Source organism: Microtus ochrogaster, linkage group LG5 (genome assembly GCF_000317375.1).
Source record: "Microtus ochrogaster isolate Prairie Vole_2 linkage group LG5, MicOch1.0, whole genome shotgun sequence".
Taxonomy (NCBI): domain Eukaryota; kingdom Metazoa; phylum Chordata; class Mammalia; order Rodentia; family Cricetidae; genus Microtus; species Microtus ochrogaster.
Window position 1 is genome coordinate 17,575,382 of NC_022031.1, and position 24,430 is coordinate 17,599,811.

General features: G+C 48.3%; 1 protein-coding gene across 1 annotated transcript in view; it reads right to left on the reverse strand.

Annotated features, from left to right (window-relative positions):
• Positions 1–4,237: 4,237 nt before the first annotated feature.
• Vxn (vexin) overlaps positions 4,238–24,430 on the reverse strand; it is a 29,219-nt gene continuing 9,026 nt past the window's right edge. The window contains exons 3-6 of the mRNA XM_005361893.2: positions 19,196–19,346; positions 13,596–13,657; positions 10,257–10,348; positions 4,238–6,616 (exon numbers count right to left, since the gene is read on the reverse strand). Of these exons, the coding sequence (XP_005361950.1) occupies positions 6,433–6,616; positions 10,257–10,348; positions 13,596–13,657; positions 19,196–19,346 (489 nt within the window). The 3' untranslated portion in view covers positions 4,238–6,432. The remainder of the gene's footprint in view (positions 6,617–10,256; positions 10,349–13,595; positions 13,658–19,195; positions 19,347–24,430) is intronic.

Below are 24,430 nucleotides of genomic sequence, written 5' to 3' on the forward strand. Positions count from 1 at the left end.
TCGTTCACAACAGTCGGCTGAACCCAAATGGAGGCCACAGAAAGATGTGTGGCTTCAACCGTAGGATCTGGGTCCATCCTGACCTGTAGCCTTGGAGTGTGTGTATCATGGTACCCAGCTCAGGGAGCAGGAATAGCTTTTTACACTCCTTGGGCTGGGAGAACAGACAAGAAGTGGCCAGGACAGGAGCATCCTTCCTCTTCCCACCTCCCTACTCCCTGAGTCCCAGCTCTAGCCACATCCTAGGGAAGAGCGCGGTGCAGATGGGGAAGTGTAATTTCACAACAGCATCCGGGTCCCAGCAGCCGCGGAGCAGTCCACCGCAAAAAGCTGGCCAGGCCTGAGAGAGTCAAGATGATGACTTCCTTGTGGTGTCTCCGTGGTGGCAAGAGGACAGGTCATTGGTGGTGAAAGGCGCCCTTTTGCTCCTGAGGCCAAAGGGGAGGTCTCTGGATGAGAGAGCTGCCCCGTCCCGGCCTCCACACTGTACCTGCTATTCTGCAAGCAAGGATTCTTGGGAGCAGTTTTCATGGATTTGGGGGGCTCCTGTGTGATGTCACTGTTTCCTGAGCTATTGTCTTTCTTTCTTTGCCTGGGTAAATAGCAGGAGTGTGGTTCTGTGAAGCGCCAAACCCCAACCTGGTTTGTACCCAACCAGACAAGCTTTCACCAGACCCGGTCCCTCAGTAGTCCTTGGGTCCTGAGGGTCCTGGTCTCTGAAGCCTAGCGGGGCTGACTGAACAGGCCTTGGCCTCCGTACCCTGGGTTGGAGCTCACAGGCAGGGCCTGTGGTGTCCTTAGCCAACTTACTCCGTAAGTTTCAGCTGAGGCTAATTTTGCTGGTTAGGGAATGCAGGCAAGAGGCCAAGGGCAGCAGTTGGCAGAGAGTAGAATCTTTGAAATTCAAAAGCGTAGTCACCACCCACGTCTTGCTTGTGAGCCAGGGGTCACTGGCCTGTACTGACCTGGCACAGTGTGTGGCTACCTGGGGCTGCAGGGTTAGCCAGCCCCGAGCCCCTCCCCTACCCCCATCTTCTGAGAACCCTGGCTCTGGGCACAGGAAGGGATTCTATTTCAGTCCCTACCGAGCGAGCGCACAGTCCCCACGCCTGCCTTGTTGCCGGAATCACTTCCCCCAGCCAGCTCTGCTCCTTCTGAATGGGGTGGCTCATCACAACACCATATGCCAGTGCAGTTCACGATTTCCAAAGCCTGTTCAGGCCTGGGCTCTGGCGAGTTTTCATGGCCTGTGAGGTATATTGAGTAGGTAGATTAATTCACACGTGTAGATGAGGCCAAACAGCGGCCCAGAGTAACTCAAGCAGCAAGGAAACTCTGTCCAGTCCAACTAAAGTGAGGTGGGGTCTCAGCCCCAGGCTTCCTGCCCCGAGTCTGGCATCTGTCTGCGGTTTCTGCCCTGTCAGGGGTCCACAGCTGTTGGACGGAATGGCGGGACCCTGCCAACAGTTTCCCGTATTCTTTACAGAGGACATTGCTTCTGAAGAGTGCTACGCTGTGAACGCAAAGGATTTAAAACATTACTTTCTAGTCCCCAAGAGACTTCTCATCTCCACCCCTCCCATCACGTCCTCGAAGTCTGTATGACCTGTAGCAACGTGAAGGGCAAGCCCATCATGCCTTGCTCCACTTCACCCTTGTGTGGTCTATCCTTCAGCCCGTAGGGCACATTCTAAGGCCTTGTCTCCAGGAGGACAGTCCAGCGTTTAAGAACTGGCAAAGCCTGCGAAAATGACTGTTGAGGATGAACACTGATCATAATACTAAATGGGTTCTAAGCCTTCAACCACTCCAGCGTGGCGGGCTTTGCCCATGACTGCTGTCCATGGAAAAGCTGGTGAGAGCCCTAAGGAGGGCAGAGACAACGTGGGATGAAGGCCCAGGGCAGCCCTGGGCATCCCCAGCCAGTGTGGAAGTGCTCCAGGGTTCTCGCTCGAGCATCCATACAATTGCACATCAGTTGCACACTGGCACAGGTGATTTTGTTTAATCGTTCCTGGGGCACGGGGGAAGGTAGAACATGTTCTTTCCAACCAATAAAAAGAGTGAACTCAGAAGTCTTCATGAGGTTGCCCAGTGACCCATGCTGTCATCGTCGGGCTTTCTGCCAGCTGAAAGGGTGGAGCGTGAGGTACTCAAGGCCGGAGGCATTGGGCGGAGGAGATGAGAGAGAGTCATGGGTGGCCAGGGGTACTGGGGTCTTCTTAGGCCCTCCAGAGGTCAAAGTGTGGTGTTCGGGGAAAGCAAGGAGTGTGTGTGTGTTTATGGAAAGCTGGTGAGCACAGGGGACAGCCCGAGACAATGAGAACAAGCTGGCCCTCACCTACTAGACTTGGCCTGAACTAGTTCTGGGTGGTACCACGACGCAATTTGCATGGTTTATGTGCCCCTTGTCTTTCTCTAAAGGCTGGCATCTGGGGAACATGCTCGCTCTTGGAGCATTATCTGTAGAATCTGGTATATTACCAATAGCTGTGCCCTGTTTTGTGAGAGCTGCTGCCGACGGATATTTCCCCCAACCCTCTGCCACGCCCCTCCACTCTCCAGCTGGGGAGAGTGCTTAGCTCAGTGGAGTGTAACACGAGCAAGACAGAATGACATTGAGGTGGGCCTCTCCCTGGAGCTAACATGGTTGAATAGAACACTCTGTTGGTAGCCTCCCAAATATGGATCAACATTCACTCAGCACCCCAGGGACACCTATCTACCTAGGGTCAGGCAGGATTCAGACCATCAGCTTCACTGGGAAATGTAGGCTTCTGCAGGTTGACACCAAGCCTCAGCATCCTGGGGATAGGGAAACTTGTCTTATGGCAAATGTGTTCTAGGGGCTTGTCCCAGAGCTCAGCACAATGGCCCCTGCCTATAATCCCAGCTATTTGGGAGCCCAGTGGATGAGGATGGCAAGTTTGAGGTCAGTCTATACAACTTAGTGAGAGCTTAATTCAAAATAAACCTTAAACATGAGGTAGGGGAGGGTGGGGGCTGTGGCCCAGCAATAGAGTACTTGCGTAGTGCTCGAGGACCCTGGATCAAATCCTAACACTGAAGAAAACCAGATGGGTGAGGTATGGCATGTGGTATCCCAGAAAGGGCATTTGCTTTGGGCTTGAGAAGTCTGAGGGATTTGGGAAGGGGCTTGGACACAGAGTTGTAAGAGCCTCTCAGCTCGGATCTTCTACAGACGCCAAAAAGGGCCAGGGGTGTGGCTGGTATAGACTTAGCCACCCTGTCCATGACTATGCCAGGGTCAAGTTCCCTCCGCTGTGTTTCTCTCCTGTCCTGCTCCTTCCTAGCAAAGGGTATTGGTAGATATGAATCTTGTCCCGGGTCCCATGTGACACATCAAATGGCCAGCTGTGTAGGCTGGTCTTCAGAGCAGTCTTCATCTTGTCCTTTAAGAGAGACAGGGATACACTTGTCGGGGATTTCCTGGACTCTTGGTGGAAGATGGCATTCTGGTGAGCGATTAGCAGTGGGGTGCAAATCCTAACCCTCCAGAGGATCCTCTTTGCCTGTGCTCTCCCTCACTTATACCTCTGAGTCTGCCAACTTTGTGTCAGAGATGACCGGTCACATGACTCCTTTTTAAGACTGGGCTTGGCTGGCTTGCTTTTTCTGCCTAATGTTGTCTGCAGGCTCCAGGCAACCTTGGTGCTGGCTAGGGCCGGGTATCTCCAGAGTAAGAACTGAAATATATGACTGGCCACTGTCCTAAGAGAGGCAATTTTATTACCCTACATGTCCTGGAAATCCTGCCTCTGGTTCAGGCAGACTCTAGTCTTGGTTATTGCCAGACGGCAGTCTGTAGCCAGCCTTGGCTCCCTTCTGTGAGTGGCTATGCTGTGAGTCATGAGGCAGTCTCTGGCCAGCAGCATGAGGTGGGCACTGAGGAGGAAGCATGCATCGTTCTAGGTCAGGGGAAAGGCAACAGGCCAGGGGTGGTCACTGGTACTCTGGATGTTGTGGTGGGTCCTGAAAGGTCAGAGCAGTGGAGGAAGGTAAACCCAGGGAGCACAGGTCATTCAGCCAGTCCCTGCAGCAGAGGCCCTGCTGCTGACTGGTGGGCAGGGCCTGTAATATCAGACCCAGACATTGTCTCAGGAAGGAAAGAACATGCTGGGTTCACATTTCCCTCTTATTTCAAGGAACAGTGAGGCCCAAATGCTTAGTTCTTTCCCATCGTGCAAATCTCTCACTGAATGAGGGAGCCTCAGACACATTCTTTGCGTGGTTTATTGATGTCACAAACAAGGCATACTTTATTCTGATTTGAATTGGCCATTTGATTTGAAATGTTCTACACAAGGTAAACACTTCACCATGAAACATTTAAATTAAAGATAAATGAGTCCTAGTCTATATATAAACCTGCAGGTGCCACACACACAGTTAAGGTATTCATTTTAAGTTAAATAAATCTAATTGTTGGAGACTCTAAGACCTGCTTGTTCCCTAACTTTGTTCTGGATTCCAACTTACCGTGGTGTATAACACTGGATAGCCCATGGGGACTGGCCCCCTAATGACGAAGCATTTGAAGTCCAAATTGCCAGACTGTGTTTGGATCTGAGGGTCAGCTGGTGAGAGGCAGAGGTGAAGAGCAGGAGACAGCAGGGTGAGAGCCTGGAAGTCTGGGTTTTGACTTACCCCTGCCTTTGTCCTGTTCACCTAGAGGGTCAGAAACAGGAGAGCAGAGGCCACAGAAAACCAGGAAGGAGGAAGTATGAGACCCAACTCTTCCAACTCCAAGACAGGGTGATTCTCAACACAATTGTAGGGTCAGTTTCACCACAGTGTTTCTGCCTTCTTTAAGAAAACTGGATTAATTTAGACCTCTTAATTAGGAAATAAAACTTCTGGGGCAGAATTCAAGCCAAAGATAGGAAATACGGAAGGTCTGTGTTCCTTCCTGATCACTCCACAGCCACCTCTCGTCAGTTTCTGCACTCGAATACCTCAGATTCCGACTCCACACTGCCTCCAGGCAGCCTCTGCCTGTCCCTTGAGATGGAGATTCTTTGCTGAGCTCAGTTGTTCCTGATCCCTTTTTGTGTGTGTGTGAAGGAGCAGGTATAACAAGGGCATTGGAGTTAAGTGACTTTGAACTAATCATTTAACCTTTTTGAACTGATAACTTCTTCTACAGTGGGTAAGTTCGCCTAACAGAAAGAATAGAGTACTTCACGTGACAGGTTTGGCACATGGTGGGTAGGCATTTAACAAGGGATAGCTATGGTTACCATTGTTTCTTATATGATCATTGTAAATGATAGTGAATGTTAGTTTGAGCCCCAGGAAATAGATTTTCAGTTGTTTTCAACCTACGAAATGGCAATTTCTTCTGGTTTCATCTAATGCATAACCTTTCTCTCTCTCTCTCTCTCTCTCTCTCTCTCTCTCTCTCTCTCTCTCTCTCTGTGTTGTTTTTGAGACAGAGTCTTGCTAAGCTGTCCAGGTGTGTTTCAAACATCTGATCCTCCTGCCTGACCCTCCTGGGAAGCTGGGATCCCCTCCTCTGCTACCACTCCCATCATACTGATGCATAATGATGTATGTCATTCAAATCACTTTTTAGTTCCACCTTTATCAGATTCTTCTCTCCATTTAAAAACTTCCTTAAATCAGTTATTAGAGAGAAGCTAAGACCTGGTGACAGTCCCACACCCTGCTGTCTGGTCACATGACACCCAGAGACCCCAGTCTCCCCACCTGTAAGCTGGGAACAACCGTGTTTTCTTAACAGCAGTGTCACGAAGGGAAAGACAACACATGAGAAAACACTCCCGGGGTTGACAGCATTGCACAAAGTTCATCAATTGTGCTGCTTCACAAAATACAAGACCCTAAAATTAACATGGAAGTTCTAAGTGCTTTTCTATAGAAAAACCACACGTGAGATAACGCATGCTGCCATGCCCATGGTTAGTTAGCAAAGCAGAGATGATGCTGTTAAGTAGCTATTAGAACAAAGCAAAGACAAAGTGCTTTGTATCTCACCAAGGCAAAAGAAGCACGAGATGGGGAAAGTAAGAACCGTTGTGTTAGGAGTAGCTTAGAACCAAGCTTTTACATTTACACCAGAAATAACTTGCAAAGGAGACAGAGCAACTGCCTTCTGTTTTCCTTGAAGGGCTTTCAAAGGGGCCAAGAAGGTTTGCTTTTGGTATGGTTCCTCTAAAGATAGGCGTACAGCCTTTATAACATCGCAACAAGACTTTAGACCAACGACTTTAGCAGTTTTAGGGGAACGGCTTTCCTGCCTTCCCAGGACGTTACTTTTGTTACTTTTCGTGTCCCATACCAGAGCCTGAGGAGGGTGATGTTTTTGGACTAGCAACCAGCAGAGGGGAGGGTGGCTCAGTCCCAATCCTCAAGTCTTCTTCTGTGACCCTTGGCCAATGTAAGTCACCTTTAGTCGGCTTCAAAGGCGCTGTTGGTGGCTCCCACATACTCAGACTTCCTCTTCTGCCTGGTCCACATTTTCCGTAGGATGCCAGGGACACCGCAGGAAGCACTGCCTGTTAGTGGCAGGGAGGCTTCGGCTCCCTGGGGAAGGGTTGGGTACTCTTCTGTTATCTTCTTGAGGTGTCTGGATCTAAACAAAAACCAGAGTGGGGTGGGGATGGAGTGGGCATGGTGAACAGTGCACTGAGCCAGAGTTAATCTGTAACTTTGAGAAGAGTGTCCAGCCAGAGTTCTCTCCTTCTCCATTCTGTGACCATAATCTGCATAGCTCGAGGGTCACTGTAGGACACCCATGGGAATGTCCCCTGGGGGTGGCTCTCTAATGGAGCTAGAAGAGGTGACTGTGATCACAGTGGATCGTGGGGTCTGGGGTCCTGTCCTCTTGTTTTGAGTCTTGCTTGCCTAACCAGTGAGAGTAACTGAGGAGTGGTGGTAGCCCAGGGGAGCGGAGCAGACTCAGGAGAGTCCTTGCCCAGCTTGGATGAGGTCTGGATTTGGTCTCCAGCATAGAGATGGGCAGGTGAGCTGAGGGATGGGGTGGCGGGGTTTAGAGAAGCAGGTGCAGCACTGTGGACTAGAAAGTCAAGGCATGTTGTAGTCTTCCTGATCTACCCGAGCAGTCTACAACAGCTACTGTCCCTCAGAAAAGTTTGCTAAAATATGAAATCCAAGCCAAATGGGTTAAACATACAAACCCAGTTAAATTTCAGTGCATCAAATGGCACAAAACTTGGATTTTTTTTGTTGTTGTTTTTGTTTGTTTGTTTTTCACAATTCTTTCCAGAGGAATTCTGACATGCAGAAGTGCTCCATCTGGTGGGGATCCACTCTCACTCCCATGGCTTTATTTCCTTTATTTAATATTTGTTATGGTTTGATTGTGGTTGTTTTTCTACAGCTTGTCTTGAAACATAATCTCCATTTTAAGGTATTAAGAGATAGGACCAGAGATCACCCTTGTGTTCTCAGCACGTGGGAGGCAGAAGCAGGAGATCTCAAGTTCTAAGCTAATCTGGACCATACACTAAGACCCTGCCTAAAATCAAACAAGGGCAGCAGCTACAGTCAGTGGTGGAGTATTTGCCACACATGTGCAAGCCTGGGTTCTAGTTTTAGCACCCAAGATAAAAAGAGGTAAGACCAGGCTAGGGTCTTTTAGATTACAGTTTGCCTCATGAATGGATTAACTGTTACGTTAAATAGGTTCTCTCAAGAGTGGGTCTGCCAGAAAAGACAGTCTGAATATATCTCTCCAATGTTTTCCCATCTTTGGTTGTGCAAATGTCCTGTATGATCTCTGAGCTCTGTCCACAGAGAGCCACCTTTGAGTATAGTCCATTGGTACTGGATCACACCCAAATAACTTTCTATTCTTTATAATGTACCAGTCTGCAGTATTTTGTAATGAACAAAAGAAAGTGGATTATGTTGTTTCTTTAAGATTTATTATGTTATAGAGTGTTATACCTGCATGTATGCCTGAATGTCTGAAGAATGCATTAGATCTCATTACAGATGGTTGTGAGCCACCATGTGGTTGCTGGGAATTGAACTCAGGACTTCTAGAAGAGCAGCCAGTGGTCTTAGCCTCTTAGTTACCTTGCTAACCTTTAATATGTCATTTTAGCCTGTGTCCTTGTGTGTGTGTGTGTTCTAAGCATCTCACTAAATGTACTGCTTTCTAGTCACTTAGAAGTTTAAAATTAGACATTAGCAGAATCATCAGAAAGAAGGGAACCTTGATTGAGAATATGACTCCATAAGATCTGGCTGTGGTGTATTTTTCTCATTTAGTGATTAATGGGGGAGTACCCATTCATCCCGTTGTGAGTGATGCCATCCCTGGGCTCGTGGTTCTATAAGAAAGCAGGTTGAGCAAGCTATAACGAGCAAGACAGCAAGCAGCACCCCTCCATGGCCTCTGCATCGGTTCCTGCCTCCAGGCTTCAGCCCTGCTTGAGGCTCTGTCCTGCAATATGGAAGCATAAGCCAAACAAACCCTTTCCTCTCCAAGTTGCTTTTGATCATGGCGTTTCATCATAGCAATAGAAACCCTAACTAAACACTCTCAATACAAGATCTATACCTGCTTTCCACCCTGTTTCTTTTTAGACAACATGTCATGTATTCCAGGTTGAACCTAAACTCATTACGACTGCCAAGATGACCTTGAAGATGGTCCTCCTTCTTCTATGTCCCTAGCGCTGAAATCAAAGGTGTGCATCACCATGTAGGGTTTCTCTCTCTCTCTCTCTCTCTCTCTCTCTCTCTCTCTCTCCTTTCCTTTATGTGTGTGTATTTTGAAACACTTCCAGGCATGTTTTGAACTCTTTGCCACTGCCTTCTGATGCTGGGATTATAGGCGTGCATTATCACATCCGGCCCTACATTTGATTTCACCTAATCTCTATGATATCCACTTTTCTCTTGCTTGTGTATATGGATTTTTTGGTTATAGACAAGGTCCCACGAAGCACCTCAAGCTGGCCTCAAACTCTTGGCCCTTTGTCCTCTCAAGTACCAGAATTACAGACATGCAGCACCATGTTCAACTATGGTTTTTTATTTTTATTTTTGTTTTTATTGAGCTATATATCTTTCTACTCCCCTTCCTTCCTCCCTTCTCCCCTTCCACCCCCACCCCTGCCATCTGCACTCTCTGATCTCTGGAGCTGTGGACTGTAGTCTAGTTGTCTAGTTATTGTTTGCTTGGCTTTATCTCTTCTACCCATTTATGAGTGAGTACTGGAAGTCCAATGTGCAATGTTTTAGGACTTATTCTATTTTTTTAATTGTACGTGTGCATGTTCGTATGAGTCTCTGTGTACACATGTGTGGAGATGCCCTTGGAGGCCAGAGGCATTGGATACCCTTGGAGCTGAACTCCCCAGGGGTTATGAGCAGCCTGGCCTGGGTGGTGTCAATCAAACTTGGGTCTTCTACAGGAGCAGTGCCTACCCTTCATCGCTGAGCCATCTACCTGGCCTCCCTGTTTTTAAATAGATGAGAATAAAATGCTTGAAGTCAGAGTGAGTACCAGCGCCAGGCTAGAAAGCAGAGCTGAGTCAAAAGCCTTCATTTTTCATCATTCCCTCAAGCCCTTGCCATAACCTACAGTGTGGAAGGCCGTTACTGGGGCATAAAAGTCCATGCCAAGCTGCTCACTCTGGCTGTCTTACTACACTGAAGGCCTTTGGGGTACTGTGGGCTGACTCTATCAGGTGGCATTAACAGGGGCCATGGCTACGGTTTCTTTTAAAACCTGGACTTTGTGTGTTTGTTTGTTTTGTTTTTGCAGCAGCTCTGGAGATGAGAGCCAGGACCTTCTGCAAGCTAGGCAGATGCTGGACCTCAGATGCTGGACCGCAGATGCTGGACGGCAGAGCTGCGTTCTCTGCCTGAAAACCATGAGAGCCATTTCTGTACCTGTGGGTGAGAGTCCCTAAGAGAACGCACGAGGCATTTCTGACACCATCTATGGAGGTTCTGGATATGGCACCTGGTTATATTCATCTAATTAAACAAAGCCCTGCAAGTAGCGCTAATGAAGCAGAAGCCGCGAAAAGTACTGTAACCTAATCCTAGGCGAGCAGTTGATGCATCTGTAGCGGGACTCATAATTGCAGGCCGCATTCCAAGGTAATTTACAGCAGGCAGGGATTTCTTGGGTGTATTAGGTGTGAGAAATGTTGGCCACCTGTCTCCCTCCCCCGTGACCGGGATGGGCGGAGAGCCGTGCAGGCAGTGTAGCTGGAAGGCACAATACTTACCCTCTTCCCAGAACAGCTCCTTTTTCGGAGCCCTTGGCGGTCACCTCTACCACAGCTGGAGCCTTCACTGAGATCCGGGCCACCGGAGAAATCTGTGTTTTAAGGAAGTGGGGAAAGGGTTGAGTATGGTGCCACATTCCCACTCTGGCCCTTATTGGAGCCCTTTGTAAGAGGGCTGCCTTTAGGTACCATCTTCAACCTGGGCAACAGCCCTCCATCAGTCAGCATCAGACATGCTGGAGAGCTTCTAAAGATAGTGCTGGAACCACACAGTATCTGGTTTAGCAGGACGCTGCCTGAGTTGCTGCATTGAACAAGGTCTGTGAAACTGTTGGTTCTGGGACTCTACGAACCACTGGCCTAGAGACATGTGTGTGAGAGAGAGCCATTCTGTCTTCCAAGGGAACTGTCCCCCACCCTCCCACCTCCTCTGCTGCTGTCTGATCATCAGTCCTGCAGGATCTTTCTTCGACCACGCTGCCCACATCAGCACCAGCCTTCCCATTTCTTTCGCGGACCTTTCAAAGGACTGTCTACTCAGGTCCCGTTTGTGCCCGGGGCCGGCTACACTCTCCATGTCCCGCTTGGACTCTAGAACCCTCAGGAGTCCCCATCTCAACCCCTCAACAAGAGAGACTAAGGCCAACTCGCATCCTGCTCCTTGAGGCCTTGCAAGGCTGACTTGCAGCTTGGCCTTTCCAGACTATGAGTCAGCAGGATCCAGAGCCCCTTGCAGCAGGCTCCCTGCCGTGTCCCCTGTTGACCCACAGCTCTGCAAGTCTTCGTGTATCTCTGCATCAGGGCCTCTGCGTGTTGTGAGTCTCTGCATCGGGGCCTCGTTTCTATCAGCCTTTCGAGTACACTTCCACCAGGTCCTCCTGAGGCTTCTGGCCGTGTTCATCTTTTCTTTACCCCAGTGCCCCCTCCTCCCCCCAGCACTGTAAAAACTATGTGACAGATTGTACTTTCTCACTTTGTCTTTTTCCTGTGGTTCTCTAGTTACTACCCTGGTCCCCGGAGAGACCGACTGCATGACCAGTCGGGGAGACTCTGAGACTGAGCCCTCGCCAGCCCTGCCAAAGGCCCTGCCCTGAACTGACAATCAGCTGATGTCATGGGGCTAAGTCCAGGGGTTGCCCCATCAAGGGACACACACTTTGCTTTGTTCTCTGTCCCAGGTCTCAACAAAGTGTCAAGTCACCACATTTACTGAAACCTCTGGAAAAATTCCAGGTCAAGGACACCACTATTTACCACCTCTCTGCTGGGGCCGAGCAGGCTGAGGGCAGAGTTACTGTACCAGCTTGTGGCGCCCCCTAGCTGTTCCTCCCTGTCCTGCATCATGCGGATGCTCAGCTAACGCGAGCTGATGTGAGCCTCCTTCCCACCCCTTCCCCTAGATCTTTAGACACCTCTCATCCGTGTCAGCCCTGAATCGGGCTTAGATGGGCAGGCTCTAGCTCTCTCTCCTGCATCGTGCGTGAGCATCCGAGGAGGGATGGGGCACAGCTGCACTCCTCCAGGCCCAGGGATATGCTGCTCTGCCTCCTCATCTTCAGCAGCACCTGCCACTATCCCAGCTGTCTCTGGTCCCTTGCTACAGCTGCACATCTGCCAAGGGCAGCGTCTAAGTCAACCCGGAGGCCAGGGAGCGGGAATTCCAGGCTGCTAGACATTCTTTTCTCCTTAACCTTGACCGTTTTCGGCACGGTCAAGCCTGTCTTCCTTCCCTCTGCCAGCTGCCTAGCCACCCTGTTTGCTGAGCACGAGGTTGGAAAGAGGACTCTTCCTTGACCACAGTTTCTCTCCTCTCCACCCTTTTTTCTTCCAATACAGTGACCTTGCTGAAATTCTCGGATTGGATCTCCTGCCCAGAGCATAAATACCCATCTCTGTCCAGTTTGTTCCAGAAGGATGAGGGGCTGACCCAGTTAGCTCTGGCATCTCTGGAGTTGTCATGTTGGATAGTAGCTACTATAAGGGCCTAGGATGTATGAGATGATCTCCTCTCTACGCACCCCTGACTCTGTTAACTGAGAGAGAACCCCACGCTCAACCCTAGAAGACTACAAAGGAGAAGAGGAGATAGATCTGGGGATATGCCCCTAAGCCCTCTTTAAGAAAGGACAAACTAGCCAGGCAGTGGTGGTACACACCTTTAATCCCAGCACTTGGGAGGCAGAGGCAGGCGGATCTCAAAGAGTTCAAGACCAGCCTGGTCTACAAGAGCTAGTTCCAGGACAGGCTCCAAAGCTACAGAGAAATGCTGTCTTGAAACAAACAAACAAACAAACAAATGGAAGGCCAAACTGTTCAGCTCCAGGGTGGGCAAAGGGTAGGCGAGTATCCTTGCTCAGAGTCCCGTGCTTGCTGAGACAGCCCACAGGCCCTGACAGAGGGAGGGAGGAAGACGAAAGTTGACCCATTTGGGCCCAGTTGAGACCCATCTATGTAGGCAACTCACACTCTAGATCCTACACTTGAAGGTGCTAAGCCTGGATCATGGTTCAGTTGCTCCCTCCACACAAGCTACCGCTCCACACCTCAGTCCTCAAATCCCAGTGAGCCTGGCCTGGAAGGGTGCTCTGAGACGCACCTTGCCCTCAAATGACTGGCTGTTACGGACTGAAAGTCTGTGCGTGACTCAAACTCATCTGCTAAGGTCCTCCCTACCCCCGAGTGTGATGGTGTACAGCGTGGAGCCTCCAGGCAGATGATGATGTGGAACATCTATGATAAGATTAGTGCCCTCGGAAGAAGACAGAGAGTTCAGCAATGCCTCTGTTGTATGCACAGAAAACACTTAGCATGAACCCATGCAACTGTATGGCAAGAAAGCCCTCCCCAGACAGCCAGTCTGTGTGTCCCGGATCATAGACTCCCCGGTCTCTAAAAGAGAACCATGTTTCAGTGCCCTAGTCTATGGTATCAGCCAGGCTGATGGAGTCGCTGGTGTTCTGTGCTCCCATGGTGCTGGGGCCCCTCTGAGTGTGGGAGAACTTTACATGACTTTAGCCCAGAGCTGCGCCTGGGAATTAGTCAGGCATTGCTGCCTGGCCAGACCTCAGAGTTCTCCCTGCAAGCATGAGATGCTAGCAAGTCACAGCTTCTGTTTGCATGTGAACTGAGTTCCTGTTGAGAAAGAGAAGTGGCTAGTGGCGTGTCCTAAGTCCACAGAGTGGCGTCAATGGCTGGTTCTGAGAGCAAAGAACCACAGGGCTGCTTACCTAATGATTCTCAGCCCAGAGCAAAGGACACCAGCTCCCGTTCTGGCACCGGAAAGACATTTCAAGACATCTCAGGCACGGCAGATAGAGCGAGTCTGACTGACTTACTTACCAATGATTTTCCATATGCTCGGTTCCCACACAGATTCGAAGCTTTGGGCTCAGGAATGCCCGCTGTGAAATTGAACAGAAGAGGTATTACTCAGTTGTACTCTTGAGTTCTGCCTCCCTCTGCTTCTGAATCAATTATCTCGCTAGCCGTCCAGTCATACAGGGACTTTCTCAGGGTCTTTGTACCAAGCGACAAAGCACTGCAGGGCTGGCCAGGCAATGCTAACTGCCGAGTGGGGTCACCCCTACCCCTGCCACTCTTCCAGGAAATGGAACTAAGGTCAATGTAGTTCAACGACCGTGATAAGCATGCCATTGCGGTGGGAATGCTCGGAGTGGAGGAGGCTGCACGCGTTCAGGCAGAAGGCAGAGCTAGGGAATCTGTGTACTTTCAGCTCCGTTTTGCTGTGACCCTCAAACTGCTTGAGAAAAAGCAAGTCAATGGAACAAGAACATTTAGCACTGAGTCTGCATGCAGTAGGTGCTCACAGAGTGTGGCCTCAGCACTTCCTCCTTTCCTGAGCTCTCAGCTCACAAGAAATTAGTTCAAGGAATGAGACCAGTATTATGGTGTTTTCATGCATACTTGGTTCTTACTGGTGCTCCCCCACTTCCCTCCCCAGTCCTCTCTCTCTTCCTGCTGGTCTCCTCCCTTCCCTCAGCCCAGTCTTATCTGCTTCCACCTCACAAGTATTTTCGTATCCTCCCCCTTCCCAGGTCTCTCCTTTCCCTCTCATGCCCTCTTTTCTAATTCCATCATACACCTGCCTATATAAAATAAATCTTAGGCTCTGGGAGATGGCTCAGTTGGTAAAACCACCTGCAATGCAGACCTGATGGCCTGAGTCTGGGAGTCAGGAACCCATGTGATACTGAAGGTCTGTGAATTTTGTAGGCAGCCTTAGACTGAATGCCCAAAGACCAAGCAAACAATGTTTAACCGTAGCAACTGAGTTTAAATGGTTATCTACGGCTTGCTGACTAGTTGGGCTGGACACTAGTTAAATGGGAACCAACTGACTGGTTGATTGACTGGGTTGTAGCCAAGTAAATTGTTTTCCGTACTGTTGTAGATTCTGCTTTGTTTCCTGTAGACGCTGCCTGCCAGTTGGTAGTGGTTACAGCGAGGAACCTGCTCCGGGAGTCACCTAGTTCATGATCTTTTTTTCCTATGACTTTACACAAAAGCACACACTACTAAACTTAGTTGGACTAGGAGAATGCCCTTTTAACCCTACCAAGACCAGACCACAGTGAGCGGTGCCCTTGAATTAGCAGGAGCAGCAGCCCACTTTCAAAGGATGCCAGGCCTTGTGCTGAGTGTAAACTGCGTGAAAGTTTACATTACGACCTGCAGGCCCCACATACATAGCTAAGAAATATTTTAAAATATTGCATTTGCAGAGCTGAGAATGTAGTCCAGTGGCAGAGGGCTTGCCCTGCACAGGAAAGACCGTGGCTTCCATCCCCAGCACCGAGCCAACAACGTGATGAAGTTGCATTTGTGTAGCAAAGCATGCTAAGGCATACATGTAATCCGAGCCGTGGGAAGCAGGAGTTCAAAGACAAGTGAATCTGAGGCACAACTTGGATCATGAGAGTCTGTGTTTAAAAACAAAACAAGATAACCAACCTTGTACTGAGCAAGCACATACTTATTCTCCTGGTTGTCCTACCCTAAACAATACAGCATAGCTAGTGGTTTCAGAATATTTGTATCATATGAGGTATTTAAATAACCATGTGTAGATGATTCAAAGTGGAGAAAAAGACAGATGTGTATAGGTTACATGCAATTACTACGCCATTCTACATAAGCATGGTGGTGTTTGGCATCTTGAGTGGGTCCTGGAACCAACTGTGCCTGACCTGGAGACAGCTGCATCCCATTTAATCCTTCCTGTCACCTTAAGAGGGAGGACGCTCATGATCAGCACATTTCAGTTGGGGGAAGCAAGGCCTTAGTGATGCATAACCACTCATCTGAAGGCAGATATGGTGGGTGAGATGTCTCCTATGTTCTCAGGCGTTTGAATCCTTGGTCTCCAGTTGGTGTACCTAGTTGTGTAGGCTGAGAAGGTGTGGCCTTGCTGGATGAGGTCTATCACTGGGGTCCGGCTCCGAGAGTTTAAAGACTTGTGCAGTGTCAAGTTCACTCTGCTTCCTGTTTTCAGCTTGAGATGTGAGCTCTCAGCTGCTGTTCCAGGCACCATGTTTGCGGTCGGCGGCCACGCCATCCTTGTCAGTACAGTCACTAGCCTTCTGGAATCGTACACCTAAAATGAACCCTTCCTTGTGTAAGTTGCCTTGGTCGTGGTGTTCTATTGCAGTAATCGAAAGGCACCAAAGCAGTAGGTAAAGATGGTTTAAAGATGGTTTCAGGAAGTGTTAGCCTCTTGTAGACTTGGGGAAGCTTGGTCAAGGGATGGCATCTCCCAACTCAGGAGGATGTGGAGCTTTGCACCCAGAAAGGGAAAGAACAATAGTGAAGGTTCAGGAAACAGAATGGAAGGGGCCATCAGGGAATTACCCCCACAGCTCAGGGTTGTTCTACCTCACAGAATGGTAAGGACAGGAGTGTCACAGGAGGTGGCCATGGAACTCATTATGACTTGGAGGAACTTTGTAGGGAGGGCTTGGTGGCAGAGGCCTTTCACTGGCTTTGTCTCCATCTGTGAGTTGCTGGGGGTCTGAGCCGGGAAGCTTGAGGTAGGTTACAAAAGTGTCAAGGCAAGAGCTCTCTGGGGTGACACTGTCAGGTTAGTGTATAAAGTGGGAAGGGTGACACAGAAGGATTAGGGAAGAAACGGGAGACTTTCTGGAAAGCTGGACAAGTCATTCCTGATAAAAGATCACACCTTGTAGCCTGTTTAGATACGCTGGCCATCTCCGGGAAAAAGTCCTACAAACAGTTTTCTAGGCCCAGGAGTTGGGCACGGTCTCTTTCCAGCATTGAAGACCTTATGGTGAGAATATTTTAGTTGGTTCTATCCCCATGATCGCCAAGTTTCCTCACCTTGCCCTGGCCTGAGAAATCTGCAGCCACCAAGACCTTATCCTACAGTTCAGAGAAAGAGCAAGCCCCTAGCCCTGAGGTCCCCGGAGACAGGCAGGATACTGGCAGAAGGAAGTAAGAATTGATACCCAGGGACCAGTGGCTCTCTTTTCCTTGGAGAGCATCGGGGTTGGCTTTGGCTCAGCAACACTCCCTCCTACCCATCCTGAATCTATCAGATTGGAGGTGCTGAGGGAATTGAATCAATGCCCAGCTGAATCTATTTTTTTTCCATCCGAACCTGACTAGCGCACCCCTGCAGGAACTGACTGTCACGTGTCGGGCAGATTCTCGTTTCATAACTTACTGCTCTTGTCTTTCAGAATAAAAGACTGACTTGGGCAGTCCAAGATGACAGCAACTACCTACAAAGTTATAACAGCAGCTAAGCATGGTAGTGCACTCATAATCCTGGCTCTTGGGATGCTGAGGCAGGAGGACCATGAGTTTGAATTCAGCTTGGGTTACACTATGAAATACCGTCTTTTAAAGACTACAAAAGTGATGCTTAAAGCTAGACAAGGGAAGTGGCACTGACCAGAACATAAGGAGATTGGAAATTGTATTCTGGCTCTGTGGCTGCCAAGGAATGTCACCTTGCACGGGTCAAACAATTTCTATAGCATTGGTTTTTCTGTTCTGTGAATTGGAGAAGGGTGACTGCAGAGGTCAAATGGAAGTGTTAGGAAGGTCACATCTACTTGACCTTGGTTCTCTCTCTCTCTCTCTCTCTCTCTCTCTCTCTCTCTCGTGTGTGTGTGTGTGTGTATGTGTGTGTGTGTGTGTGTGTGTAAAACACAGATTGCTATGCCTTAACCCTGAAATTTCTAGTTAAGTAAAATGTGCCTTTCCAACATATTTTGGGTGCTGCTCCTGGGGCCCCACTTTGGATATCTCTGTAGTAGCTTCTCTCTTAAACCTTGCTGCTCAATCTGTTGACCCTGAAGCCACAAAAGCAGCACCACCTGGGTGTGTCAGTAATGAAGCCTCGGGATCCATAGGTGGACTAGCATCCTTCTGAATTCAACCCTACATCAAGGAAAGGCCTCTCGTTGATAAGTGTGTATACAGTAATTCAAGAGGTATGGCTTTTAAATTGACTTTATAATTTTTGGAGCAAAGAGGAATATTCTGCCTATTTTTTCTTTCCACACACGCGCACCCTCCCACTCACCTATACATAGACGCAGAGAAGAATCTATCTCCTCTAATTTGCAAGGCAGATTGTGGCTTTTCTAATGCTTCCATTCTGTTTACATGTGCGCAATCGAACTAACTGAGGGCCTCGCTTGGTTTATGTGATCTTGTACTGTCAATCATGAGTGCAGGATGAGACAAAGAAACCTAGTCTGACACCTAAGAAAAGCAACAACTGAAACAAACAACAACAAAACTTGGAAGAAAACATCAATATAGAAGGGGCCTGGTATGGGAAAAGATGAAGGAACGCAGTCAATAGAGATTCATGTCAGGTCCTGTAAAATACAAAACTGTTAATGCCCAAAGCTTTGACAACATTTTGGATTTTCTTTGTGTGTGTGTGTGTGTGTGTGTGTGTGTGTGTGTACAGGTGTATGTTCATATCAGTGTGTGTGGATGCATAAAATGAAGGGGGTGCATGTGGAAGCCAGAAGTTAACCTTAGGTGTCATTTATCTTGTTTTTGAGACAGTCTTTCCTTGAGATCTGAGGCTTGCCCATTAGGCTGACCAGGGAGCTCCTGGGGTTCTCCTGCCTCTGCCTCCCCAGCACAGAATTACACTCACACTGCACACCCTGCACAGGGTTGTGCTCACACTTGCACACCCTGCACGGGGTTGCACACACACACACACACACACACACACACACACACTGCACACCCACTTTGTATGTTAGACTCTAGCCCTAATGTTTGTGTCACAAAACTTTAACAACTGAGCTATCACCCTAGCTCCTGGTTTTTGAGGTAGGATCTCCTCAAGCCTAGGCTGACCTTGAACTCATGACAGTCTGCCTGCCTCAGCTCTCAATTGCTGAGGTTACAAGTGTAACCTCAACTATGTATTTTTGGAATTAAAACATGAGTTTTCCACTGATGGCAGAACAGAAAAAAGCCTAAACTATCACTTAGAAAGTACTATTAGAAACTTCAGTGGGCTAGTAGTTGAATTCTATGTTACCACTTAGGGTAGAAGCCATTTCAGAAAAATAATATCCAAGGTAGCATTACTGTTTCCAGATTTCAAACAGGTTTACCCCTAAATTCTTTTTACATTATTAAGTCATTCAAATGTGGAAAAAATGGTACAGTTTGGTTGCTATGGTTGTGGTGCTGATCCTGGGGATGAATCTAGGGCCTTTCATATAGGTGAAGGTATAGGTTGTCCTACCTCTGTAGGTGAGACCCAATAGCAGGTGTTTTTTGTTTATTTGTTTTGAAAGATGAATGCTCAATCAGCCTGCTTAGGGATGACCAACCACAAGATAGGTCACATACGAACCCCTGCTGGGAAAGTCACACCCTCAAGGGTCCCTGCACCTGGGGTACCCGAGGAACTCGCATACCAGGCCTGACCGGGGTTTTGGTGGGATGCGTCCCTGGCGGCCTGGCGGTCTGCAGTCGGCCAAATCTGCGGTCGCCTGTATCCCGGCGCTCACAGCGTTGAGGCAGCAGCTCCAGGGGTCTTGGCGGGTACAGGTCCGACTCGATCACCACCTGCAGGGCGCAAGGAACACAGTGAGTCGTCCTCCCCTGAGTCCCCCAGTGCTGGGGCCGCCCCGCACCCACCTCATGTGCACAAGGAACTGTAAGGAGCCTGGATCAGGGTGGCAGGAAGTGAATTTTCATTGAGTGGAGATCGCAGAAACTCAGAAGGGAGGGCTAAAAGCTAAGGTGGTTTCATTACTATCGCCTGCTAGTAGTGCTCAGCCACAAATGGTACATCAATAACCTGATCATCAGGGGCCATCGAGGAACTCACAGCAACTGTGGTTACAAGCTGTGGCACAAGATCAAGCGAATCCACATTCCAACACGAGGGAGGAGGGGGATCATGAGCCCCCACCCCAAGCTGAAAAGCTATTGACAGTTGATGGCTTCTCTGGAAGGGAGTTTCTCTTCAATGGTGTCACCTCTGGAAGGTCAACCATTCTTCTGGATGGCCTCACCCCCAGAAGCAGATAAGACAGCTTAGAGGAGGGACTTGGACTGTTTTTTAAAAAGAACACGATGCTGGGGGGGGGGTGGTGGATGTGGGAGGAGTTAGGAAGAGGAGTGGTAGTGGATATGATCAAAAAACATGGCGTGAGAAGTGTTAATAAAAGATTATATTTGCCTATGGCAGAAAGAGGGCAGAGATGGTAAGAGCCAGAGGTGGTGGGTGACTGTAAGGACGCGGCCTTCTATATGCAATAGGGAAGGCACACATATGGGTTTGCAGGATGCTGTAGCATGCAGAAGCTCAAGACAGACATAACCCAGCATGGAGGAAGGACTGTGGGCATGAAGTCCCACCCCTCGCCCAGAAGTTATTCGCAGCTGACAGCCACGAGGAGAGGAAAACTCAGTTTTCTTCAACGGAGCGACACTGGGTGTATCAGCCACACTCCAGGGCAGGTGCCAACACAGATCTGACCCCATGATGGGTTGTTGGTTCTGTTTGTGTTAAAGAGAGGGAAGGAACTTGAAGTTGGGTGGGATTGGAAGGATCTGGGGGAGAGGGGAAGCTGGAGGGAGGGAGAAGATAAGATCAAACTATTGTAAGACGTTCTTAATGGTTCTGCTTTAAAAGCCACCTGCTGCTACACTGTGCACAGAGGTCGCTCTTCATCCCCTAGCTGACTGCACAGGGCAGCAGTGACATAGCATTGCATTCTCTTTAGGCAGTGTGTGACCTGGAGAGGAGAGACTGTCGCGTGTGTGTGCGGACTGAATGCACAGGCTGTGCCATTTACACAGGGAACGTGAGCCTGTGAAGGCTGGTATCTGTGGATGTCTTGGAACCAATCCCTGAGGGTACTGAGGGACAGCTGTACTTAAATCACTGAGAAAATTCAAAAACGTAAACCCAGGAGACAAATAATAGCCACCATTTTATCTTAACACGGGGAGTCGTGAAGGGAATCTTGGCAGTCAGGGAGCAGATTCTGCATATTTTATCCCTCTGCAGGACACAGAGTCATTCATGCTGATTGTCCTTACTCCATGAGTCTCATTCATTAGATGCTGCCGTATTCGTAACACTGCAGCCTCCCCAAGGCTTGCACTGCCCCTGCCACTTCCTTCTGTGCGCAGCTGCCCTGCAAGGGCCCATTCTGTGTCCACTCCGGGGCTCCCGTGCATCTGTGAGTGAGGAGGATGGGCTCGGTCCTGCTGGCCTAGCTTTTGGCAGACCTGCTTCAGTTGACTACACAGAACTACAGTGCTGGTGTTGGGGGCTTCCAGAGCAGAAATAAATGGGCTTTTAAAGACATGATAACAGAGTGGTGTTTCAAGTCAGTGGAGGACACTGTATCCTTAATGATACGGTTGGAATAAATATCAGGTCACCACGGGAAAGTGTCTCTATTTGGTTTGGGTGATAAGTCAGGTCAAAGTTGTGTGTTGAACAACAAACACTAAAACAGACTATAGCTTAATATGACACACAGCATTACATATGTTCATAAGACTCTTTACCACATGATAAAATTGAAAAAAACAATAGAAAAATGGAGGGAAAAATATGAGCAAACCCCACAAATTTGCTGAACACTAGTGACTAAATGCATATTAAAATAATAAAATCTCCGTCTCCTATCAGATTACCAATGAAGAACAAGATAACTCCATTTGGGCTCAGGTCAGCCTGAGTTCCAACTCCAGATACTTTATTTTTAATAAGGTCACGTGGTCTAGGCTAGCCTCCAACTTGCTATGTAGCCGAAGGATGTCTTTGAACTTCTGACCTTCCTGCCTCCACCTGCAGAATGCTGTGAATACACCAAGCTGGGGTTCAAACCCAGAGCTGCATGCATGGTAAGCAAACATTCAACCAACTCAGCCACATTCTAAGACCTTAAGGCCCACTTTTGACACTCAGTAATTGAGCAGAGTAGGGATATTCATGCTCACCCTTGCTGGACTAACAGAATCAATGCCTGTTATTAGCAAAGATTCCTGATGTCTTCAGGGCACACATTCACCTGTCTGATTTGTAAGTATGTTGAAGTGTTCTGAAGATCTAATCTTCATTTCTCCCACAGAGGACCAGAAGAGAAGCCATCATTCTTTCTTTCAATTTACCACAAAGAGCCCTTTGCCTAGAAATTGAAGATCACACATTTGGTCTTAAATTGGGCAGGGCATTCACTCTTCTCTGATCCATTTAGGAACCAGTCACATCTTTGGGGAAAACTGGGGGTTATTCTGAGCATTTGGGATCATCACTGGCCTGACAATCCTTGCCTTTTCCTGCTCTGGGCATTTCAGAAATGGTAACTTACTTGGTTCTCTGCAAGACTTTGAGGAAGGCTGAGCAAAGTTCGTATGTGTGTGTTTGCATGTGTGTTTGCGTGTGTGTGTGTTTGCATGTGTGTGTGTGTGTGTGTGTATGCACGCGCACTACTTTCTGGGTCATCACTTAGGGTTACCTACTTCCTTAGTGTACATCCCACAGTACCCCAAACTGTGACAAGAGCTGGCTGCTGAGCCCCTGGCTTGTTTTCCTGTCTGTAGAACTTACTGCCAGTATCTGTAGAGCAAAGCAGTCTGTGAGCATGTCCTTAGCATCCTGAGTTTAGAGCTAAGTCCTCAGAGGTGGGGTGGGAGCATGAGATGTTAATTGGGCAGAGGAGGCAAAACAAGAATTTGGTGATGGTTTTTCCTGTCCTAGGCTAAGATCACACTGTCTACCTAAGTGTTATCTTATCACATTTCTGGGAAGTCCATTCCCTGACACCTCAAGCCCCTGTTGTTTACCAGCTGGGAGGTCAGATGAAGGTAGACAGCTAAGACCTAGATGGTGGGACACAATCGTGGCTTGGGGCAGAAGGAATCTATCGAAATGTTCAAGCAGACTCTAAAATTTTACATACAGGGAAATTAAGGTCAAAAGGAGCTTTGTGTCTTTCTTAAGGTCATAGAGCTGCCCTTACAGAACCAAAGAGTACCACAGTTTCATGGCTCCTGAGTAAAAGGTCTCTGTAAAACCGCAGAAGCACCTATACCCAGCTGGGAATTTTCAAGTACAATCAAATGCTTTGTGCATATGCCAGGAGATTCTACACAGATGTCCCCACCAAGCATCAAATTTGGGGACAAAGTGATATTTCCAATCCTGTTTCTCTGTCTTTCCTCTAGCCAGCTCCCCTGCTTATTATCAAAGGGCTCCATTATCTTGGGATGCTTAACAGATCCATGCCTTGTGTGGGTGCAGTCTCTTGAGAGATTTCTATGACATTCACAGGCATCGGGATGATTAGGACGTCAATAAAACAGACTGGGAATCAGAAAAGGAGAGAAAAAGGAGAGGGAGGGAGAGAAAACACTCCCGAGAAGGGGGATGTGCCTTCGCATTTGGAAGAAAACGCCGCTCACGTGGAGTCCGAGAGGAAGCGACTTGGGCCCTGAGGATGAGTCAGAGAGGAAAGTGGTATTCTTGGAGGAGGAAGGAAATGCATTTCCATCCACATGGCGGCCTGAGGAGCGACAGGAGATGCAAATGAACTCTGTCAATCTGTCAGTGTTGGTGTCCGTGCACAGTAGGGTGGGACTTCCTGTGGTACTTTCAGGATGCCACACTGGAGAACTGGACAGAAGCCCCATGCCCCCTCCTCACGTCACCAAGACAAGGATTTCAGGCTTGAGTAGCCCTGTCTAGCCTCGCCTGTGTGTTCTGTAGCCTGAGCTTTGTAAACAGAGGGGGAGCTGGGCAGCTATTGGCCAAGGCTGAATCACCCTCAATGAAGTTTCCTGACTGAATTATCTGTGAACAACCTTCCCTTCCATCTCCATTATGAACTGGGTTGTTAATTCTCAGGGATTATGAGTGAGGTCAGGATCTCATGACTCACAACCTTCCTCCTTCCTAATATAGCAAAGGCTTCCAAAAGCCCTTATAAAAAGATATTCCCTGGGCTGGAGAGATGGCTCAGTGGTTAAGAACACGGAGTACTTTCCAGAGGACCCAGGTTCAATTCCCAGTACCCACATGGCAGCTCACAACTGTCTGTAACTCCAGTCCAGGCAACCTAACACCCATGGCAAAATACCAAGGCACATAAAATAAAAATAAATAAATTTAAAAAAGATATACAACTGACATAAAAGCAGGCAAAGGAGATGAATAAAGAACCCAAAGGAAAAATATTGAATGGTCAATAAATCTATGAAAGAAATGAAGAACTACACTAAAATGGAAGAAATGCAAAATAAAGTAATAAGGCGTTTCCATCTATCAGCCTGGGAAAGCATTAACAACAGGAATATCCTGCTGTATTGGCATGGCGTTCTAGAAAAGAGGTCATTGAAGGACTTTGGCAATGACTACAAAAGTCTTCTAATCCTCCCGACCAGTCTCTTCACATCTACAAATTTATCCTCAAAGATGTATAAGAATAAACATATAAGAACATAACAATATCCACAAGAACCTTCTGTGGGGCCTCATCTTAATAGAAATCGTGAAGAAACTCTATTTATTGGTGACTTTGGATAATGAATTTAAAAACTCCAGATTTGACTTGGGTAAATAAAAACTAATAATTCATACATTGAAATGTTATGCAGCCATTGAGAAGGATCTATACAAACCCTACACA